Source organism: Athene cunicularia, assembly GCF_003259725.1.
Source record: "Athene cunicularia isolate RWA chromosome 2 unlocalized genomic scaffold, athCun1 chr2_part1, whole genome shotgun sequence".
NCBI classification, from domain to species: Eukaryota; Metazoa; Chordata; class Aves; order Strigiformes; family Strigidae; genus Athene; species Athene cunicularia.
In genome coordinates, this window is record NW_020799095.1 from 44,706,349 (window position 1) to 44,726,965 (window position 20,617).

General features: G+C 40.3%; 1 protein-coding gene across 2 annotated transcripts in view; it reads right to left on the minus strand.

Moving 5' to 3' along the window:
- DPP6 (dipeptidyl peptidase like 6) overlaps positions 1-20,617 on the minus strand; it is a 327,308-nt gene that overhangs the window by 10,178 nt on the left and 296,513 nt on the right. For both annotated transcript variants that reach the window (XM_026841734.1, XM_026841733.1), the window contains exons 17-19: positions 8,232-8,279; positions 3,582-3,680; positions 1,194-1,263 (exon numbers count right to left, since the gene is read on the minus strand). In XM_026841734.1, coding sequence (XP_026697535.1) covers positions 1,194-1,263; positions 3,582-3,680; positions 8,232-8,279 — 217 coding nt within the window. The remainder of the gene's footprint in view (positions 1-1,193; positions 1,264-3,581; positions 3,681-8,231; positions 8,280-20,617) is intronic.

Below are 20,617 nucleotides of genomic sequence, written 5' to 3' on the forward strand. Positions count from 1 at the left end.
TAGAGCCCGGTCCTGCTTTATTCTTTAGAAATATTGACCCCACTTCACCAGACAGCTAGGAAAAATCAAGAGATGATAAGTAATATTTTAGGATGGGGATTACTGTAGAGCCACTGGCACTTCCATCTACTTCTTGTCCTTTCTGGGGTTCTTGGAGACATCAGGCAACTCACTGCAGGATTTTAATGTGCATGTGACTTCAGTCATTTGCATTTATTCAAGTGAGACCCAGGCACATCCAGCTTCAGAGGCAGCCTAATCAAGTGCTGTTAGCTTGATGAGTACCAATCTTCCTCAAGCACTTGTATAATGAAGTACATTTTCTCTGCAGTAATTTTGTGATGTAACGACACACTTATTGCAGTGTTTTTGTCCTTCATGGAGGGATGTGCAGGATGGTGTTCAGGCATTCATCAGGGATCCATCCCTCCTGCATGAGGCTTCTCTCTCATGGGGTGCTCCCTGTCAGGGAGCAAGTGATGCAGTGGGACGAAGCAGGGCCAAGCAGGTTCTTCCAAGGTCAGTGACTTCCCTTCCTCAGCTTCTTTCCAAATTGCCAGAAAAAACCTCAGTAATGTGTATTATTATTACTAAATGTTGCATAAAGAAATACCCATCTGCTACGCCTTCCAGGAGAAAATCCTACTGACCTAATATAAATGCTAACACTGTGGAGATCTTCAAAGGTTTCTAGCTCTCTCTTTACTGTCACTTCAGGGAACACCAGCATGTACGTGGGAAGGATTGCTGCATGAGGGCATCTAAAATTTAAGCTGTAGTAAGGCTGACTGCATCCCATTCTAAAACTACCTGTTAAGCCCATAGTGAGTGCCTTAAGCATTGTAACAGAAAGTCAACATCCATCTTTTATTCGTCCCTCTCCTGTTTCTGCCTCCAAAATAATTGAATTGAGAGTGTATGTGGAGCAACTTTACAAAATCCTACAATTTACTCTTCAGGATTTCACTAGGCACCTTCTTGAAAGCTCAAACATGGAAGAGAGAAAGGACCTATGCATAGCCTCTCCCAGCTCTGAGTTGAGATGGGGGGTAGGGGCCAACATTTTGGACTTAGGTGCTAAAGTTGTTGGGCATTCATTGTACAAAACATATCTTCAAAGTCTCTGATCATGCCCAAGGTTTCCATGCTGCCCTAACAATGTGAACAGAAAGAAAGGACAAGGGAGAACTTACACAACCAAAAGCAAGGGGTAGTGTGCGGTGTCTGAAAAAGTTGCTGGCTTTAAGATCTGCATTGGCAATTCTAGGAAAAAAAGCACAAATAACAACATGTCTTCAGTGTGGGAATGCTGACATAACTAATAGATTTTTCTGGTGTTTTGGCCACTTAGGAGAAGGAACAAAATGGCATTTCATCAGAGGCACTAGTAAATAACACCTTAGAAACACAGATGTTGTCAAAGACCCATATTATGATAGCCGAGGTGACAAGAAATGTAAATCGGGAGTACAGCGCGAGCTGTTCAGTCATGCATCACTTTTACAGCATTCAATTAACATCTGGCAATAGCTATAATTTTCTTTTTTTGGCAGCTGGATGAGTGACGCAGCCAGGAATCAATATTTCAGGGCAGCAGAGAAGGGGGAAAATTGGTGATGAAAATGATAATTTAAAACCTAATTAAGTATGGTGGCTGGGGGAGAATAGGATTATTTTGCTATAATGGTGCAAAGACAGATAGAGAAACATGTATTTTAATCCTAACTTCCAGAGGGCTTAATTGTGCTGTAAAACAGGAGGCAAATTGTGTCGAAGCCCGTGTTGTTATATTAGTACGGAACCAATGTAAGTGAGGGACATGCACACCAAAACTTCATTTAACTGCTTCCTATGGCTTCATATCGATAGCCAAAACCACTGCCATACAAATGCGTTCCGCATCAATGAGAGAACACATTTATTTTTAAAATGTTAACTACAATCCAGATTAGCAAAGACCCAACAATTAAATCAGTATTAGGAGCATTTTCAGTAGATTAATACACAGATTAACCACGCTGTTTAAGTGGTTTGCTTTGCAATTATTGTCTGACACTCCACCTAATTAGTTATTTCATCTGAATGCTAATAGCTGCAAATTGGATCAATGGCCCAGGGACAGCCAAAAAGGCCATCGCTTGACTTTAAATATAACTAAGCACTATGTGCAGTGTTCCCAAGGCTGTTCAGCCCAAAGTTTTGAAAATACAGGGAGGGCACAGAACAGCTACATGGCTGCAGCCAGCTTGTATTTATTACACATGTATGTATATATTTTACGTTGAATGACCAGAATTGCATTTCAGTGATACCTGCAGTTGAGAAATTTAGCATCAGGCTGAGTTATTTCTAATAAGATGACAATGCCACTAGGGATTGGCTCACAGTGGGGATAGATCGTGGTTTTTATGCCAGGCTCTTTCCCCATCTTTTCCTGCCCATAAGGCCTGGAAATGCATGCCTGTTCTTGTTATTTCATGCACTGGTTTATGTTCCTAATGCCCATGTGGAAGCAGAACATTGAAGGGCCATTATCCGTTTTGAATGGCAACTGTCTCTCAGCCTTTGCTTCACACTTTATAATACCTGGTGTTGGTTGAAATTAGTAACCTGCCATCTATCACACCTCGCTGCTTTTATTTCACTGCATCCAACCTGAGAGGTGTGCTCCTTTTCAGCATGGGAAATACTACAGGTCATACTTTGAACCCAGGTTCTTTGGTGTTTTGGTTTTTTTTTTTTTTTTTTTAGAGTTGCCACCATACGCAGAAACTGGGATTTTTGGGAGCCATTACACAAGTCTGAGTATGTGGATTTTCCACATATAGGTAAGATATCTGCTTACAGCCAGAGGAGATGCTTTTTAGGATGTTTCAGGTACAACTACAGAGACAGTTGGAAAATGTTTACACTTTGGCTGTTTGCCACTAGGCTTTTCTCTCTCTGTCATACAGATATATGGGGAATGCTTATACAAGTGGTACAAATAATGCACCAGCTGCAGATATAAACTGCTCCAAGTTTCAGCCTTCTTTACTCCAGGTGAAATCTCTTTTGGCTTTTCGCATAAAGCTGGTTTTTTTCAATCCTATCAAATGATATGGCTTTCTCAAAGAATCCTGAAAGGCTCAGATGGGCAGTCGTTGGCGACTCATCTTCATCCACTGCAGTTCTGTATTGTATACTGAAAGGCAGCCACAGCTGTAGCCAGCAAGCACATACAGTATCCCACTTCAAACCCATCTTAAATAATACACCAGTCCTGCTAGGGCAAATGACTGAACAATGGGGGCACCACACCATGTCATTTCCCAGTGTTTTTTTCTCTATGAACAAAATGTTAAAAGGAAAAAAAATCCCAACCCTATCATTTTGCCTTTTTTCAGCAGCATTCTCATCAAATCCTGTCTCTGTAATAACCTCCTTATGTAGCACATCTTAAGAGAGTGCTTTGCAAAGTGTGTGAGTTTATTGAGAGCCAAAGTAATTTTTCCTCCTGCCAGTCTAGCCAAGATGACTGTATCATTTCACAGCAACAGCAGTGAAAAAGAAAAATAAGAGAGAGGAAAGGTGCTACTTACTGTAATCGTCTATCCTGATTTCCATGTATTCTACCTTAGGCATTTGCCTGTCATTTACAGTCAGCTGCACATTTTCATTTACCTCCAGCTCAAACATTTCTGAAAGAAAAAGGACAAGATCACAGAAACTTTTGGCATTGTTTGTGAAAAAGCATTTTAACATTTTATAGACACCTTAGTATTTGTTACACAAGTCTCCTTATGAAAGAATTTCCTTCTAGTCCTCACAGACATCTAATTCAGTTAAGTCTTTGAAACCTCTTCCAGGTTCTGCATTGGCAAAAAGCTATATTTCTGAAATCAGTGACATTCAGCTGATTTACAGCAAATGGGAATGTGATCTGTGCTGAGACAGCTGGGTCCCAGTCAGACATATACCTGTCATGCAAAGCTAGACATCAAATGTTATCAAGTCTGTGCCCAAATTACACATAAAGAATGGGGAAAGGGATGAGACTGTGGAGGGCTTCAGGACAAGGTTGTGCTGCTACACAAGAGAAAATCCATCAGAAGGAAAGCCATGGGGAGAGAAGAGTGAACAAAGATCATACCAACCTGCAACATCAGGTTTTAGAGCAGTCTTGGCTTTCGGAGTGTTTCAAGAATTGTTCATTTTGCTTGTGTGTCCTACCCAAGAACTCTTTGGGGCTGAAATAGAGGATTCCTTCCTCCTTTCCAGGATTAAATTGTTATTCCCCACATCCTGGCCATGTGCTCTAGCCACAGAGCCTCTTCTAGAAAAAGCAGCCACCTCTAACATCAGAAAGAACAAGTCTTTCCCAGCTGGTAAGGAAGGGGCCCATCTTTACGAGACATTTCAGGTTGTATGTCCTAGGTGGTGGGAAATGTCTCCTGGTGATGGTGAGGCTACTGAGCCCCATGAGGGAGGGCTTCAAGGGCTGGGGGGATCCCACTGTGGTGATGGTGAATCCTGGTCTGGGGAGCCCACTGCAGAGCTCATCCCCATGGCATGAGGTTGGGTTTGAGTCAGGGGAATTCAGGGCATTTTCTCTGCCATGTGAACCCAAGGAGGGTTTAAGGTTTCACACCAAATTATGTGTTTTGTTGCCTGTAACTTCCCTTTCCAGGCACACTGATAAATAGATGTGTAACCCCAGCTGCTCAAATACTACTTAGGGTACCTGGTTATCATGCTCTCATTGCCCATCTCTGCTGAATAGGCAGGCACAGCACAAAAACATGCCCTTCCCAGTTAATATATTTCACAGATCTTTCAGCAATAGTATATTGATTCAATGACTATTCACCCTGCTTCTGAAAAGCCTGGCTCATCTCTATTGAAACTACAACCCCCACAAAAGTGCCAAAGCAACAGCCTATTACGTTTAGTTAAATATTAAGATTCTCATTTAATTATGGCACACACAAGTAGCTTTATCAGCAGAAAGGGGCTTGCCACGTAGGGGAATTTAGTCAAGCCGTTTTATTTGTTCATATAATTGCATTCACATAAAGCCAGGAAGACTGTGGATGAAATAAAAAAGATTGGCATATCTCCTAAAGGACTCTCTTTTCTGCTTTAGGACCACAGGGAGCTTGAGTCTGTGGAGTACAAATGGTCATTGCTTAATTAAATGTAAGCACGCTATAATATTCAGTGCAACTCACTATTATCAGATTATTGCAGAATATAGAGGCAAACTCCCTTTATAGAGTAATGGGCTCATATTAAATAAGTAAATTCAGTAACATGCAACTGTCAGTTGCCCTTTATTCAAAAGCAGAAGAATGAAGGTAAAAAAAAAGGAACCAGGGGAAATGCTAATCATATGCAGAAAATCATGAATTTCAGTAGCGGATGTGTTCTGTGCATGACTAGATCAAGTTCTCTATGTAATAAATGCTACACATATATATCTGTCAAAATAAGGTGTTACTTTTTCAAGCCCTTCATTTGCTGCTTTTGTTTTATAGTATCTCTTATTTTATTCACCTAAAAGTATTTTATAAAAACTGTACAGGAGGCTGTAACACAGTCCATGAGAGCACTACCCTCTACATGCTGTTATAACCAGTCAGTCATCCCCACGTCTATGGCAAAATTAAGGCATTGTGTTTAAGGGGGAGGAAAAAAAAGAAAGTGACTTTGGAGCTGCAGGTCAGAGATAACTCTCCTGGCCCTGTGGCAACATCCTCTGTGGGTGGAAGACCCTTGTGGGCATCACCAGGGCTGCTCTGCAGCTATGGTCAGCAAGGGCACTGCCAAGCCCTGGTCTGCTGGGAGGAAGAAGAGCTGACACACCCTTGTGCAAAGGCTGAGATATGAATGGTCACTGATGCAGAAAGATTGAAAAGCTAGGAGCTTGCAATTTGCTCTCAGTATTATTAAAAAAGCGAGACTTGCATTTTTGTAGACAAGAATAGCTACAAACGCCAACTTCTGCACATTTATATCAAAGAGTTTCACAAGGGATCACATTGGCACATGGAGCTATACCCCTATCCCACTATTGCCAACAGCAATAAACTTGGCTTCACAATGAGAGCCCTCCTCTGGACAGCAAAATCTGTCAGCTCCATCATGGCAACTTTTATCCAGAAATTATAGACCAGTGGGGAAACTGAGTCACGAGGAAATGAAATATTTATTTCATGGTCATCCTGGTAAGCAAGATGATGGCAGATGGTCTAAGACATGTTCCAGGGTACGCTGATGAGTGGAGACCTCTAACACCCTCTGCAACTACCTGAAAGGAGGTTGCAGAGAGCTGGGGATGAGTCTCTTTAACCAAGTAACAAGCGATAGGACAAGAGGGAATGGCCTCAAATTGCTCCAGGGAAGGTTTAGACTAGATATTAGGAAGCATTTCTTTCCAGAAGGGGTTGTTAGGTGTTGGAATGGGCTGCCCAGGGAGGTGGTGGAGTCCCCATCCCTGGAGGCGTTTAATAGTCAGTTGACACAGTGCTGAGGGATGTGGTGTAGTTGGGAACTGTCAGTGTTAGGTTAATGGTTGGACTGGATGATCTTCAAGGTCTTTTCTAACCAAGATGATTCTGTGATTCTGTTGTGCTGCCTTGCTTTGGCAGCAAAGATCTCTCTTGCTGCCCTTATAGGACAGTCATGCAGCAGTATATTGCTTTAACCTAACTTGTTCCAGGATGCTGCTAAATTTTATGCATGTCTTCTTCTGCAAAGGAACATTTTAATTGGAAAAAAAAATATGGAAAACAATGGAAGGATAGATTACAGTTAAATGTACAATATATCTCATTAACAATATGGGACACTTGACACTAGATGAAACACTACTGAGCATTTCTATTTCAATGGCAACAAATCAGATCTTAAATTTGATTTTAAAAAATTTCATCAGAATTTGGGATTTCACTTGACAGATCCTGCTTTACAAGCAAAACTGTTCTACCTGGAGTAAGGGCTTGAAATGCGTGTTGCCAACAGAAACTGAAAAAACAGAATAAAACAGGGAACACACAGAAACTGTATAAAGCAAGATGGATCCTATGCTTCTTTCTTACATGTCCTGGTGCCACAGGATTCCTTCCTTTGACACGTACCATCTTCAGTGGGAAATGAAGCAGCTCAGCTTTTCACAGAAAACCTTTAGTTTGAGAGCCAAATTCTCTGGTTTGCTCTGCTCCTTTGCAGAGACAGCAGTGTATTGTAAATCCAGTTAAGCTAAACTGATACCTGATAAACTGGCCACATATAGAGCAGCCATAATAAAGGTGTTGCTTATTATTAGGATACTAGCAATGCCTGAAGTCCCTAACTGCAGGCTAAGGCTGGGTTAAACGCTACATTAAAATGGAAGGTAAGGGTCAAAGTGACGGGAGCAGGTAAATCGTGGTTTCACATAAGACTCAGTCCCACACCCTGCTATGAAGTCTCCTGAGATTCTTGAAAGAGAGAAAGGGGCACCTTGGTTTAAGACCCCTGTAGAGAATGAACAGAGAAAGGCTTTCTATCTGAGGCTTCCTGCCACCCTGACTTGGGGTAAAAACCTGATCTTTCTGGATAATTTTTGTTGTTACAGGTGTGAAGGAGGAACCTGAGAAAATTCATGGCTCACTGGGCTCTACAGAGAGTCCTAAACAGTCTAGCAATGGCTACAGCCAGTACCAAAGATTTTGAGGGAAAAACCCCTGTATTTGGAATTATTCCAGCTTCACACTGGTGTAGATGTGAATCATTAGCATGAAAAACCTTACCAAACAGTAAGTGCTACAATCCCATGAACAGATCAGGAAACCAGGCAGAGGTACAACTTGTGGGGGGTCACTCCTCTGTGTTATCTCTTTCAACCTGGTAATCCATATCAGAGTGATTATTTTTGAAAATTATAGATTAAGCAAAACATTTCTTATTTTTGAGTAAGACACAAATGAATGTTTGTGAAAGACTAACAAAAAGAGAGAGAGATCTGGACTGTGCAGTTTTTAAGAAAGTCGATAATAAACATCATTCCCAAACCACTGTTTTCATACCCCAAACAGAAAGCTTTTGTGATGGCAGCACAACAGCTCTGCAAGTCCCTCTGACTTGCAGACTTGCATTTAGGCAGACTCTGGGCTTCCTGCTAGTCTAAGTTTACCAAACAGCAGCTACATCTCAGTGTTCTGCTTGGCTACTTTTCTCTGAAGAATTGCAAGGCTCAAGCCCATTCTTACTCTGTGCATCAGTTGCGTTGTGAACAGTCACCATCGGGACTCGGGGACCTTGAAAAGAGGAAGAAAAGAACTTGGTTAAATATCTATCGAAGCACACACAGACGCATATGAACCTGGTTTTGAATTCCATGGAGCTGAAGACTCCTGAGACTTGCTTTCCATGCAAGAGTAATCTAAAAAGCAAATCACCCTGGTATTAGAGTCTATGAATAAATGACAGTACTGTAGACTCGAAGACATGCGAGGTTTCAAAGCCCTTTCCCAACGGACCACTAAATGCATCTTTCCCTAATTTGTAAACATTAAAATTAGCACAAACACAATTAAATCACTTGATTTTAAAATTATTCTGATGACAACCCAAACATCAGAGCACAAAGCATTTACATTTTGTATGCTATGAATAACTGTTGCTGTTTGGCAAATGCTTTGAGTTTTATTTTATTTTTTTATTTTTAAATGAATTAAACACCACTTTTGATCCCACATTAAAAAAGACTACGTATGCTGTCCTAAAATACACCATTTGGGTATCAAAATCCGTCAGTATTATACAAAGAGGATTATCATTACTATGCAGTGTGCATGTGTGAACCAAAGAATTCACTGCTGTAGGATGCTACAGTCTTTAGGATGCCAGAGTCTTTACTACAGGGTGCTAAAGTCTTCAGTACAGGATGCTGTAGGATGCTACAGTCCTTAGCACAGTGGTCTTGATTCAACTTCTTGTTCAGAAAGTCACCAAGTGGCTGACCAATAGAAAAATGGGATGGTACATGAGATTAGGTTCATTTTGTATTTGTCAGCTTCTTTCTCTCTGTTTTCCAATTATAATCTGTTGACTGCTCTGGGAGACAGGACACTGGGCCAAGATGAGCTTCAGTACAGTCAGCCATATACACTACCGTACCTGTCCATAGCTTCTCTGGACACATTCCAGCCCCTCAATGTCTTTCTTGTAGTGAGGGGCCCAGAACTGAACACAGGAATCGAGGTGCGGCCTCACCAGTCCTTTATGGCAGGACTTCTCTTTCGTATATACTGTACTTTTAGTTCAAACTTAACTATGCGATGAGGGTGTGCAGCTGGTGGGAATGGAAAAATTTGGAACCATCCATACAAAAGGCCCATGGAGGAAAGATTGTTAGGTGTGTTTACGACTTTCTCAGGCTCCAACAGTCTGGTAGCACACTGCTGGCATGCAAGGGAAACCTGCCATTGAACTACATTGAATATCAAAACCCCCCTTTTTTAAGCTTCAAAATTAAGACAGCTTAAAGAGGCTTGATATTCACTGAGATGCAAGCTTCTTTAAGATATTTTGAGTCCTTCAACCTAGAAGCAAATCCTGCATGATGACCAGTAATGTGCACCAGCAATTTGTGTGGGGCTGGCTGAGAAAAAGTCCCTGAAATGCTATAACTGATAGCGTGCACACAAATGACAACAGGCTACTGTGAGCCATCCATACTGGTTCAGTAAGTGAAATACATTCCTGAGAGCAAGAAAGACTTTCAGCCAGTATGATTGTGTCAATGGCTTTCCCCACGCTGCCAAGAAAGCACATCCCATTGCATACAATCAAGAATGTTTAACACAGAGCTTAGCTATACAGAGGCAGAAAAAGGTTTTATTTATAATTAAGCTGACCAATGGGGCAGCCTGACTTTTGTTTCCTAGTGGTTGAGAACTTTCTTCACGAATAATCCAATTCCTTTGTTTGCAGCATTTTCTTAGAATGTAGATAGTGAGTATAATGCACAGAGGAAAACCATGCTTTACTCACCAGGATTTAGCTGAATTTATCTTTCTACTACCAATATACATTGATATGCTGACCATATTTATTCATAAATTTGCCCTGTCTTTTCCCTGCAGTCCCAGAAGCCAGTATGCTGGAAAAGCAACAAACCTAATAAACAATTCATCATGGGCCTGATAAAATCATCACTGAAAATAAAAGGAATCCTCCCAAATGACTTCAACTGGAGCTAGACCAGTCCTTTAATTAACATTAAAATGCCCAACAAAAAGAAAGGGATAAAGTGAGAAATACTATGCATATAATAATTTTATTTTCTAATTTATTTTTCCTTTTTGTGTTGGCACTGAAAAAAAGTGTGAGAAACTAATAAAGAAAAAAGCCAGTATGTAGTTTATAAAATTCCATGTATTACACATTGTTTCCTTAGTCTCTCACTACCTTACTGTCATTTCCCCACATCAATATTTTAAAGGTCCCATACAAAGTTATTCAGTTTGAGATAATATCAAATAAAAATATTTTAAAATATATATCAGTATCCTTGAAAAGGTAGACTTTTGCATTTCTCAATTTTTATTTTTCAACAAATGAGGAAAAGTGGCAAAATCAGGTTTGTGAGAAAGATTACTCTTGATATTAAACATTTCCAGTGATGACATTCCAGTTAAACAATGCATTGCACTCATGAGTAGGTTGGAAGTCATTAAGAAAAAATCACTTTTTTAAGGAATTATGTAAATTGCTTATCTCAATACCAATTTTTAAAGTAAAGCAACCTAGTTAACATGCTAGACTATATGTTTTAGTGCACACACATCAAAAGTCTTTCAACACATACAAGTTGAGTGCCTAACACCTGACAGGGACAGAACAAAATTCTTGAAATTAGAAAGTGTATATTCATTAGCTGCCTCCCGTACTGTATTTTTAAACCTATAACGGTGTGACAGCCCCATTACACATGCCATCTGGTAAATGCCATCCACTGTCATTTGTGGATCTGAGAGTGAAACCTAATTTGTTCAATGAACTGCTGGGAGCTGACAGAAGCAGAGCGAGGACATCCTCTGCTCCATGTCTCCTCTCTCCAGAGCCCTTCTAAACGGGCTTTGATTGGGACTCCCGAGCCCTGGCACATTCTGCTGCTTCTGTTATTTAATCAGCACTGATGAGTGCCTGTGTCTACCCGTCCCCCTTGGAAACTTTGCAAATGCTCTGCCTCTAGCTTACAGAGGTCCTGAGTGCATATGACCTTCAGGTGCAGGCTGGATTTAAGCATTTGGTTTTGCTCCTTGCAGATTAAAACACGAAGTGCTCTGCTTTAACTAAGTAAAGCAGATACCAAGCTGCTTTGCCCCTGATGTGAAAAGGTAAGAGAAACCCAGCACATACCCCATAACCTGGGTGACTGTTCCCAAAATCATGCACTTGCCTGCATGATGACGGGATGGTGTTGATGCTGTTGGATTTATTTCCCTGGCTGCGGATGTATAGTGGTAGTTACAAGTAGGACAGTGTGGCACCTGGCACTGCTGCTCCTTGCCACCGCCCCCAAAATTTTTAGGATGCTGGGTGACACTGTCCAGGCTCTGTAACCTCATTATCCTTCTCTGCATCCCTTTGACAGGAGCGAGACAGGGTGCACTGGAGTGCTATCAGCTGGAACTGCTTTACCTGGCTTGCAGGCTCCACTGCCCTCCGCTCAGCTCCAGCATTGCACTAGCTAACCCCAGTAACTTGACAGCAGTTTTAATGCTGCTGCTTTATTTATAGATTAAGAGAAAGGTCCAAAATGACTGATAGGAGAACTTCTGTGTGTACAGACATACTTCATACATTCCTGGATAAATGCATAGTTAATAATGGTGCATAAATCTCTAGTTACAGGAATGAGATTTTCAATTAATACAACTAAAGGTCTGGCTTTGTCATAAGGCCTTTGACTTTAAAAATGTTACTGTCATTATCCATGCTAGAAGTAAATTAAGCCATATCAGTATGACACAGGCAAATATATCATCAAGGAAGTGCTACCCGCCGTGATCTGAAAGTGCACTTTAACTCAGTGCCTCAGTAACTTGACATGAAAAAGCATTGGCTATGGCTTGTCATCAATTTTTTAAGCAGCTTTCATTATAATTTCCAAAAGGGTTCTTCTTAAAGACTATCAGAAAGAAGCAACTCTAGATATTTAGGTGGTAAGATCTAGGTTTCCAAAATAAAAATGGAAAATAATACAACGTTGAACAAAATCTTTACCAGATTATTTGTTTTGTAATACTTTTAAGACAATATTCCACAGGATTCCCCATGTTTTCATGATCTAAACAGTATAGGGAATTCTATCAGAACTTTAAAGTGAAAGTAGTAAAAAAGAAAAAGAAGTAAAATTGCAAAAAAATGTAATCAAAGTTGTATATATTTAAAAAAAAGAAAAAAAGAAAAAAGAGGAATTGTCTTATTCTTCTCATCCATATTCTCAAAGGCTTCAATGTGGCAGATAATTTGAGACCAGAAGCTAAATTCACAGTGTGTAAACAATGAAAATTCAAATGCTCTCTGCCAGCACCACCAGCATATCTCTTAAGCACTGATGAATGATTTAAAAGAGCAGCTGCAAGCAATGGGAGCTGAGAGGTCTGGCTCTGCACAAGTGAGATAATTGGTAACAGCCATCTCTGTGTACAGATTCCAGATCTCTTTATTTGCTAATCCATGAATTATTTATATGTGCTGCATAAAGTTCATATGTTGGGGTGATATTATCAGCCTAATAAATAAAGACATGGGGAGTTCTGTGAGCCACTGCTTACAATTAAAGTATTTTCCCATTTACAGTTTTTTCCAGTCTATGCTACAGACAGATGTTCGTGATGTTTGCTTTGGCAACCTTGTTGACACAAACATCAAACAGATTTATGCTGCTATTCACCCTCCCCAAGGCATTTAATTCTTTAATCTAATCTTTACTTCCTCAAATGTAACTTGTCTTGTAAAATAATCAATACCGTCTTGTTCCTGGGCAACACACAGGATTGCACAAACCACACCAATGGTACTGCCCCATCTGAAAACAGTAATAAATTTTATGCTTAATTTATATAGAGCAGAAATAAATCTGGTTGTTCTGACATGGTATCACCTTGCAGTGTCTAGAGGGCAAATGTCCTTAATTATGCTACACAAAATAGGTCTGATGAGTTCTTAAAAAAGGTTGCTCAAGCGAAAAAGCATGGTCACGTCCTCAGTACATTCCACAGGCTTTGGAGAGGTACCTACAAAGAGAGATGTGGGAAGCTGGGCTGATGATAATCAGCTCCATCCCACTGTGCATTCTGTGGTCACTGAAACACAGAAGGACATGGGACCTCTCTGTCTGAGAATACCCTCCCTTGCTTCTTCAGGTAATTGTGTATTATTTAAGTTTTGACAAACACCCTCTAAATATAACTCTGTTTTCACTGATGTAATTCCTACTGGTGTCTTGCTCTCCTGATAGAAGCTGCCTTCTAACTTGAAGCTACACTGGCTGTCACTCCAATTTACACCTTTCTGGGTTTGTTCCAGCAACCTCTTTTCTTCTAATCATGAGTATTCCCATTATAGTTAGAGCAGTCATGTGTCACCAAAACTCTCATCCAGTAGGATAAACTAGATTATTTTAGCTCCCTTTTTTAAGACAAAGTTTATTTTCCTCTTACTCTTTAATGCAAAAACATTCAGTTCCTCCTTCCTGAACAGAAATGACCAGGACTCTACCCCTGATGCAGAGGACATCTTAACGGGTCCTTATACTGGGAAACTGTTTGCCTGATCCATCCTAAAAGAGCGTTTGCCTTTTCCATTACCACAGCCATTAGATGGTTTGCAGTCACCCAGTGATCAGCATTGTATGTCCTGGCACTCATCCGCTCTTCTGATGCATTTGTAACTTCTGAGCTTCAAGCATACAACACAAATTCTTGCCCTGAGTCACCGTGTACTTAATTTTGCTCTTTGTGCTATTAATTTCTCCTACTCCAGCCCGGCAAGACAATCAGCTTCTCCAGTATTTCTCTGTCTTCTGACGATGCTTATCAGCTTTGTTGCCTTAACAAATTCCATTAGCTGCATCCAGCTTTGAGTTCACAGGCTGCCAAGGAACAATCTAAGTAAGGTCATTCCCAAGACCAACTCCTAATGAACCTTGCTGCTGATCTCCAATTAGCCTTATATTTCTCTTCATCATAATCTACTGCCTTCTTTCATTTAGCTGGTACTTAACCTTCCTGTACAATTCTTTTGCTAATCCCCATCCTCTCCTTCTTAATTAATATCATCCAATGAGGTATCACATCGACTGGACTGAATGAAAGCATTTCCTTTCTTTCATGAGGCTTTGGCTAAGGTTTTCAAAAGCTAAATGTAATAACATATGTGGACGGTTTCAAAGAGAAATGTAGAAAACCTACAACCTTCAAGAAACATTGCAGCAATTCATCCATTATAGTGGTAAGATCAGCTGTAGAAAGGAAGTAGGTTAGGAGAATTAGCTTGCAGAGTTCCTGAACCTGGTAGTGCACCATGACTGTATACCCAGAGACGTAAATACCGGAGATAGGAGGAAACCACTCCAGCTCATGTGAGGATCACTGACTTCCCAAAAGGCTAAGGTGTTTTGTTCTAGTATGCTGGTTCAGATCTATGGTTGGAAGAACTGAATCTGAACAGAGAAATCCCCATAACCAACACTCTTTTTTCAATTTCTGTTCTATTTGCTGTTATTTCTAATTGAATTCTTCATTAATTTAATTTCTTTCACTTCAATTTTAATTCAGGCTTTATGAAAACTTTGAAAAGAGAAGAAAGCAGAAGTTTAACACTTGTCGCTATTTTTAAAATGTTAAGTTTCTTACTGGGTTAGTAAATGCTAATCCTAAGAGAAATACTGTATGTGGAGGAACATGCCTGACATTTTCTGTATTCCCTGCCTACCTTGGAAAGTCTCTTGTGGTACCTTCTGTTTGCGTAACTCAGGATGCCCAGGAAGACTGTGCACTCTCCATCCCTGGAGACTCTGAAGACAAGTCTAGACACAGCCCTGAGCAACCTGGTCTGATTTCTTCTCTGATGCTGCTTGGAGCAGGAGGTTGTACTAGAGACTTCCTAAGGTTCCTTGCAACCTGAATTCTCCTATGATTTTGTGATTCCATGATTAAAAAGTATCACAAATGGCAGTACCACCATGCTGGAGACACTGTGTAGCCATGTCCTGGTAAAGCTGTAGAAGGGGAGGAAGAGCATTGCAGTCCCTGTTACTCCTCCCAGCTCCTCTAATAAACATACATTCAAGGGAAAAGGATATTTCCTTGTAATAGCAGCATGAAAGAAAACACTCTCTTCTCAGAGCCATTTACAACTCATTAACACTGACAGAATAAAATCCCACTTCATAATTTCTGTTTATTCCACTAAAAGCCTAGTATAAATTGATTTCAATAATCTTAATTTATTCTTTTTCATAAGTAAAATTCTCTTGCAAGAAAATAGTGGTACCGTAGCTAGTTAAGTAATAACTGATGCTGGGTATTAACTTTAACAAAAAAACACCATACAAATAACATTGCTTCACATTTTCTAGTTATTAAGCTGTTTTCCTCTCATGAGTTCTCAGGTTTTAACATATCCTTAATGTACTGACTGCATTAATAAAGGACTAAACAAGTATCATGCAAACAGAAAACAAAAGCCAGAAATAAACCTTACAGCTGGTCCAGCTGGCAAACAAGGTGAAAGAAGCAGTTTTCCTTAGAGGAACCTTTAAATCTTGTGGGATGGTAACATCTGTACTATTCACTGCAGAATAATGAGTTCAACCAAGGTCGCTCATATAGCTGGAAATAACACACATGCACCCTAGACTCAACATGCAGAAGGCCACTGCCTGATTTGTGAAGCTTCATTATTTGAAGCATTGGAGGAAGCCTGTTGTCGTGGTCATTTATCTCCTATGAGTGGAGTTCAGATAAAATTTTATATGTGCAGAATGACCGAATGACAAGAACCCTGGCTGCAAGCAGATGATAGATCACCGTCCTCTGGGCAATGCCAGACAGCTCATATTTATGAGCAAGAGTCCAAAAGAAAACAGGATCAAAGCATGTAAAACCAAGGAACACATAGTGCTTTGCAGAATGAGGTAATTTTAAAGGCGATAGGAGTTTCACTTTCATTCCACAATCGGTGTTTTTTCCATGGTACGATCCGTTTTTTTCCAACTGGAAATTACAGGTGTTTTATTAAATACTCATGCATATTTTTTTCCGCTTGTTCTATGTCACTGAGTATTTATGGGTACTTTACACCTCATTAAAGATGTATAACAATACAGTGAAATATTTTATAACATAAATGAATGGTCTACTTAAAGGAAGACAAAATGTAACTGGATACCCACAAAAGCCACCATTTTAATTAACCTCAGACCACTTTACTAACGATGTTGCTAACAGCTGATAGAAAAGAACTTATATTTCAAATTCCAAACAACTAATAGCATCGTCTCTTTTTCTGGAGAAAAAGTTTGCATAAAAAGCATTTTTCATATCAATCTGCTATTTTGAAGTTCTACGATCATGTGAGGGAGCGAGAATGAGCTCTCCCCACCCCAACCTGCATTTACCCATGGGATTTCTGACCCGTGAACTGCACACAAAAGAGTTGAGATGCAAGAGCCAACCTCGGCTGTTGAGTAAGAAAGGGAGTCAAGTGAATGCAAATGTGAATTATATAGTAATTATAATATAAATAGGACCCAGAGATTAAGTCCGTGCATGCTTTCAAACAGCAGAAACTAATTTAAGCTTCATAAGCCTCAGGAAAAGTTCCAAAAGGTCACAGTTTGCCTGGAAGCACTAATTATAGCCTCCCGCTACTGGGTATACAAAAACCCAAGTGTTGTTGTAATCATGCATGTATAGGAAACCATTCTGGTCACAACAGATAACAGTCACCCAGTGACCTAATATGTGTTCCAGTCCTTGTGGACATACAGTGCTGTGGTCCTCCAAGATGTATTGATGGAAAATGCTCTAAAGTGCTTTATAGGTAGTTATTGCAGTTCATAGCAAGGCAAGGTGGTGCACAGAGAGGCACAATCAGCCGGGAGAGCAGGTAGAAAGCACACCTTCCCCTGAGCCTTCTCCTCCTGGGAGCTATCACCACCTGGGAGCTATCGCTTATAGCACCTGCAGTAAGGAAAGTATTTAAAGTTGGCTTCCAGCCTTGGCTGGGGTCTTCAGAGCTATTGATATGACTATGCTGAAGTGTGGTGCATACGCCATTGGTAAAATCTGGGAAGCAACCTTTCACATTTGTTTAAACCAGAGCGTGCCTATTGCAATTCTCTATCTGTAGGCTCTTGACTTGGTTAATAAAACCCCTTTCCAGCACTAGTAGTTATTTCAGCATCCAATTAAGTCTCTTCAGACTACCTCAACAACGTCATTTACTATGATCCTCACCAAAGGTCACCTGAGTTGCCAGGCTCTGGCCCTCTTAGTAGGACCAGCTGCACTTGAAAAACATTTACTTGAATTTCAGTAGGAAGTGCTTTGGAGACTCTAAGATGCTTTTCCATTAGCATGACGAGTAGTTTTATGGTATTATTAGTTGACACTAAACCCACATGCTTCAGAAATATTTTCAGGCAGCAGGCTTTTTACATAACTAAGTGGGGATTAAATGTAGGTATTTCCTCTGTGTGCATTTTATTTCCTCTGTGTGCATTTAATGTTTGTTTCAGGCCCTGGAGTGAGATACTTGTATTCACAGCAGCAAGTTTTTCCCAGACATCTGCCAGAGATGCTCCAAGCCACATTGGAGTGGTTACATGGAGAGGCTAAATAGGAGCTTCAGCTTCTTCACCTCTCAAAAGCGAGAAAAAGAGTTTCTACCATTTTAACCTGGGTGTTATCAACAGAAAACACTCCTAATGAAACACCGTCCCTGTAGTGTTAGACAAGCAAACACTTTTTTCCCTGTTCAAATCCTTCTTAGAAGATCAATACTTTCATATCACCCACAAGGAGCAAACTGCACATACATACATATCTAAGGACCCTCCAAACCAAAAAGTCGCAGGATGATATCTCCCCTCACAGCTGCACTGGGTCTCCTAGTTCCTGACACGCTCACAGTGCTGTAAAAACATATAATACATAACGACATGCTCTAAGCCAAAATGGGTTATTATATTTTTCATAACTGCTTTACTGCTGCTATAACTCAGAATTCAATCCCTTCAAGGGGTTGTTGACTATCTAAAGACACTGAGCAATGCTATGGTGGCATGGGAGGTTGGTCTTGCTGGAGTCCCATCCTGTGACATGCCAAGGGGCTCCCTTCTGCTGCTCTGGGTACCTCCGGCTCCCGCTGTGGCTGGTGGGATTTAAGAGCATTCAGCACCTGGGAGAACTGTCCCGGCACTTATTAAGGCCTGTGATGTAATTACAGACTAGTTATTGAATTGCGATTGAGACGAAACATCACACAGTGCTGTGAGCTAACAGCAAACGTGTGCAGCCATGCCTTGTTAACTCTTCACTCCGGTATGATTTAATCACTTTACATGCTGGTTTTGTTACAGGAGTGCTCTCCTGCATACTAATAGCTGTGTTTCTGCTAGGAAGGTTTCTCTGCAGTGAATAGATTGAAGATTCACTGAATCTTTCAAAACCACTCTGGTAATTTATTCACCTAGGAGCCTCTATGTCCCTTATTGTCACTGCACATCTGAGCATTGCATTGCAGTCAGTAATGGATTTTATTTTCACAACATCTCTAGGAAGCTGGAATTACAAGACCTGTTTGGGATCTCTAAAGGAGCTTGTGACAGAGAAAAAAATCTAACATGTGTCCTAACTAGCATTTTGCAGCTAGTTAGGACTTCTCAGACCACTGTTACCAAATGTGTCTTTGAACTCTCCATGTCTAGATACAGACCAACAAATTAAAACAACTCATACAAAAACCACCTGTTTGTAAGTACATGTATCATAGGTGTCCACATTCAACTCAGGATTTAGAGAATCCAACAGTGCTATACACATGACATTATTATTTTGTTATAGAAAGGGAAAACAGAAAGCAATACCTCTACTTTTTTCAGATACATTTGCCTAAATATTAAGTTGTTTTATAAAGAGCCAAACAGATCCAGGGAAAAGCTAAGCTGTGTGCTTTCATTATTGCTTGTGCTGATGTTTACCTGAGCATAACAACTACTAAGAACAGTCTGGTTCCAGGAATGCTGTTGATGAGACTGTGATATGCAAGATTTCTATGTGATATGTAAGGCAATACATGAGCAATGTAGTTGGGTTTTATGGACAAAATGTTGCTTTATGAACTTGTGCTGTATGAATGGTAGACCTCTCGCATCCCTTTATGGCTCCTGGCATCTGCTTGTCTATAGTTAGGATAAAAAAAATCCTTCTCTCCAGATTTTCCATTGCTTTCCAGGGATGGTAGGTCTGGCCCAAATGGCACAGGTTAAAAGGTCTGATTAAATGAAGGAATTGAGAAAGATGTAGCAGAGGTTCATTATTCTCCTGCCTGAAGGCATGAGCCAACCTCTTATTGCAGGAGCTGGGCAGACATGTCCCTGATGGGTACATTATTGCAAAAATCCTGAAGAGGGTAATTATGCACCATCCACTGATGGAGACAGGCTACAGAGCTAGAAACATTTCTGGTCTGTTCCAGTAGCCAATGGTGCTTTGCCTTGGAGTGCTGTCTTGCAATATGAGGAAGGAAATGGGGGTCACAATACTTGACTGAAGATGTGGCCATAGGCGAGCCACTAATTCTTGGTCTACCTCTGCTCCCCACTTCGTAAAAGCATGAAAATGATCATCTGGGGCAAGGTTGCAAAGGGCTTTATACATCTTTCCATAACGCAAATTAAACACTTCATGCAGTATTTATTTTACCAACAATAAAACTTCTACTCCCTCTTCCCTGTATCCTGATAAATCTCAATATAGAATTATCCTGAGATATTAAAGAATATTAAGCTCTTCCTGTTAAAAGAGACATAGATGTACATATTACTGCCAATAACATCTCTGCAATGATTCCATGGCCCCCTCATACTAATGGAGAAACTGAAGCAAAATATGATTTGATTCACTCATGGTGAAAGACAATGTCATGATCTTCTTTACTGAGGCAGAAAAGATTCATACACTTTTATTCAGAAAGTAAGCCCCTAGCAGTAGAAGTACCTGTTTTTTTATGATGACTATTATAGACAAAAACCCCTCATGAGTGCTATTTTAGAACTGATTAGATTTTTTTGAAGAAATTTGTTGATTAAAACTCATACCTCTAGTATTTTATGGGATTTTTCAGGGGAAAAAAGTCGCCAAACTCAGCATTATAGAGGGTGCAGATGAAATGGACTGATTCCACGAGAAGATGGGCATGTTAAAATATTACTTTGTTACAGTGAAATTCATCAACAAATCCAAGCACTTTATCGGTTTTAAATTAGCTTTTCTTTGGAACACATTCAAGCGTTCATAATCCCACAAGAGAATAAAACCCTAGATTTTCCAAAATATCTATCTCCTCAAAAAAG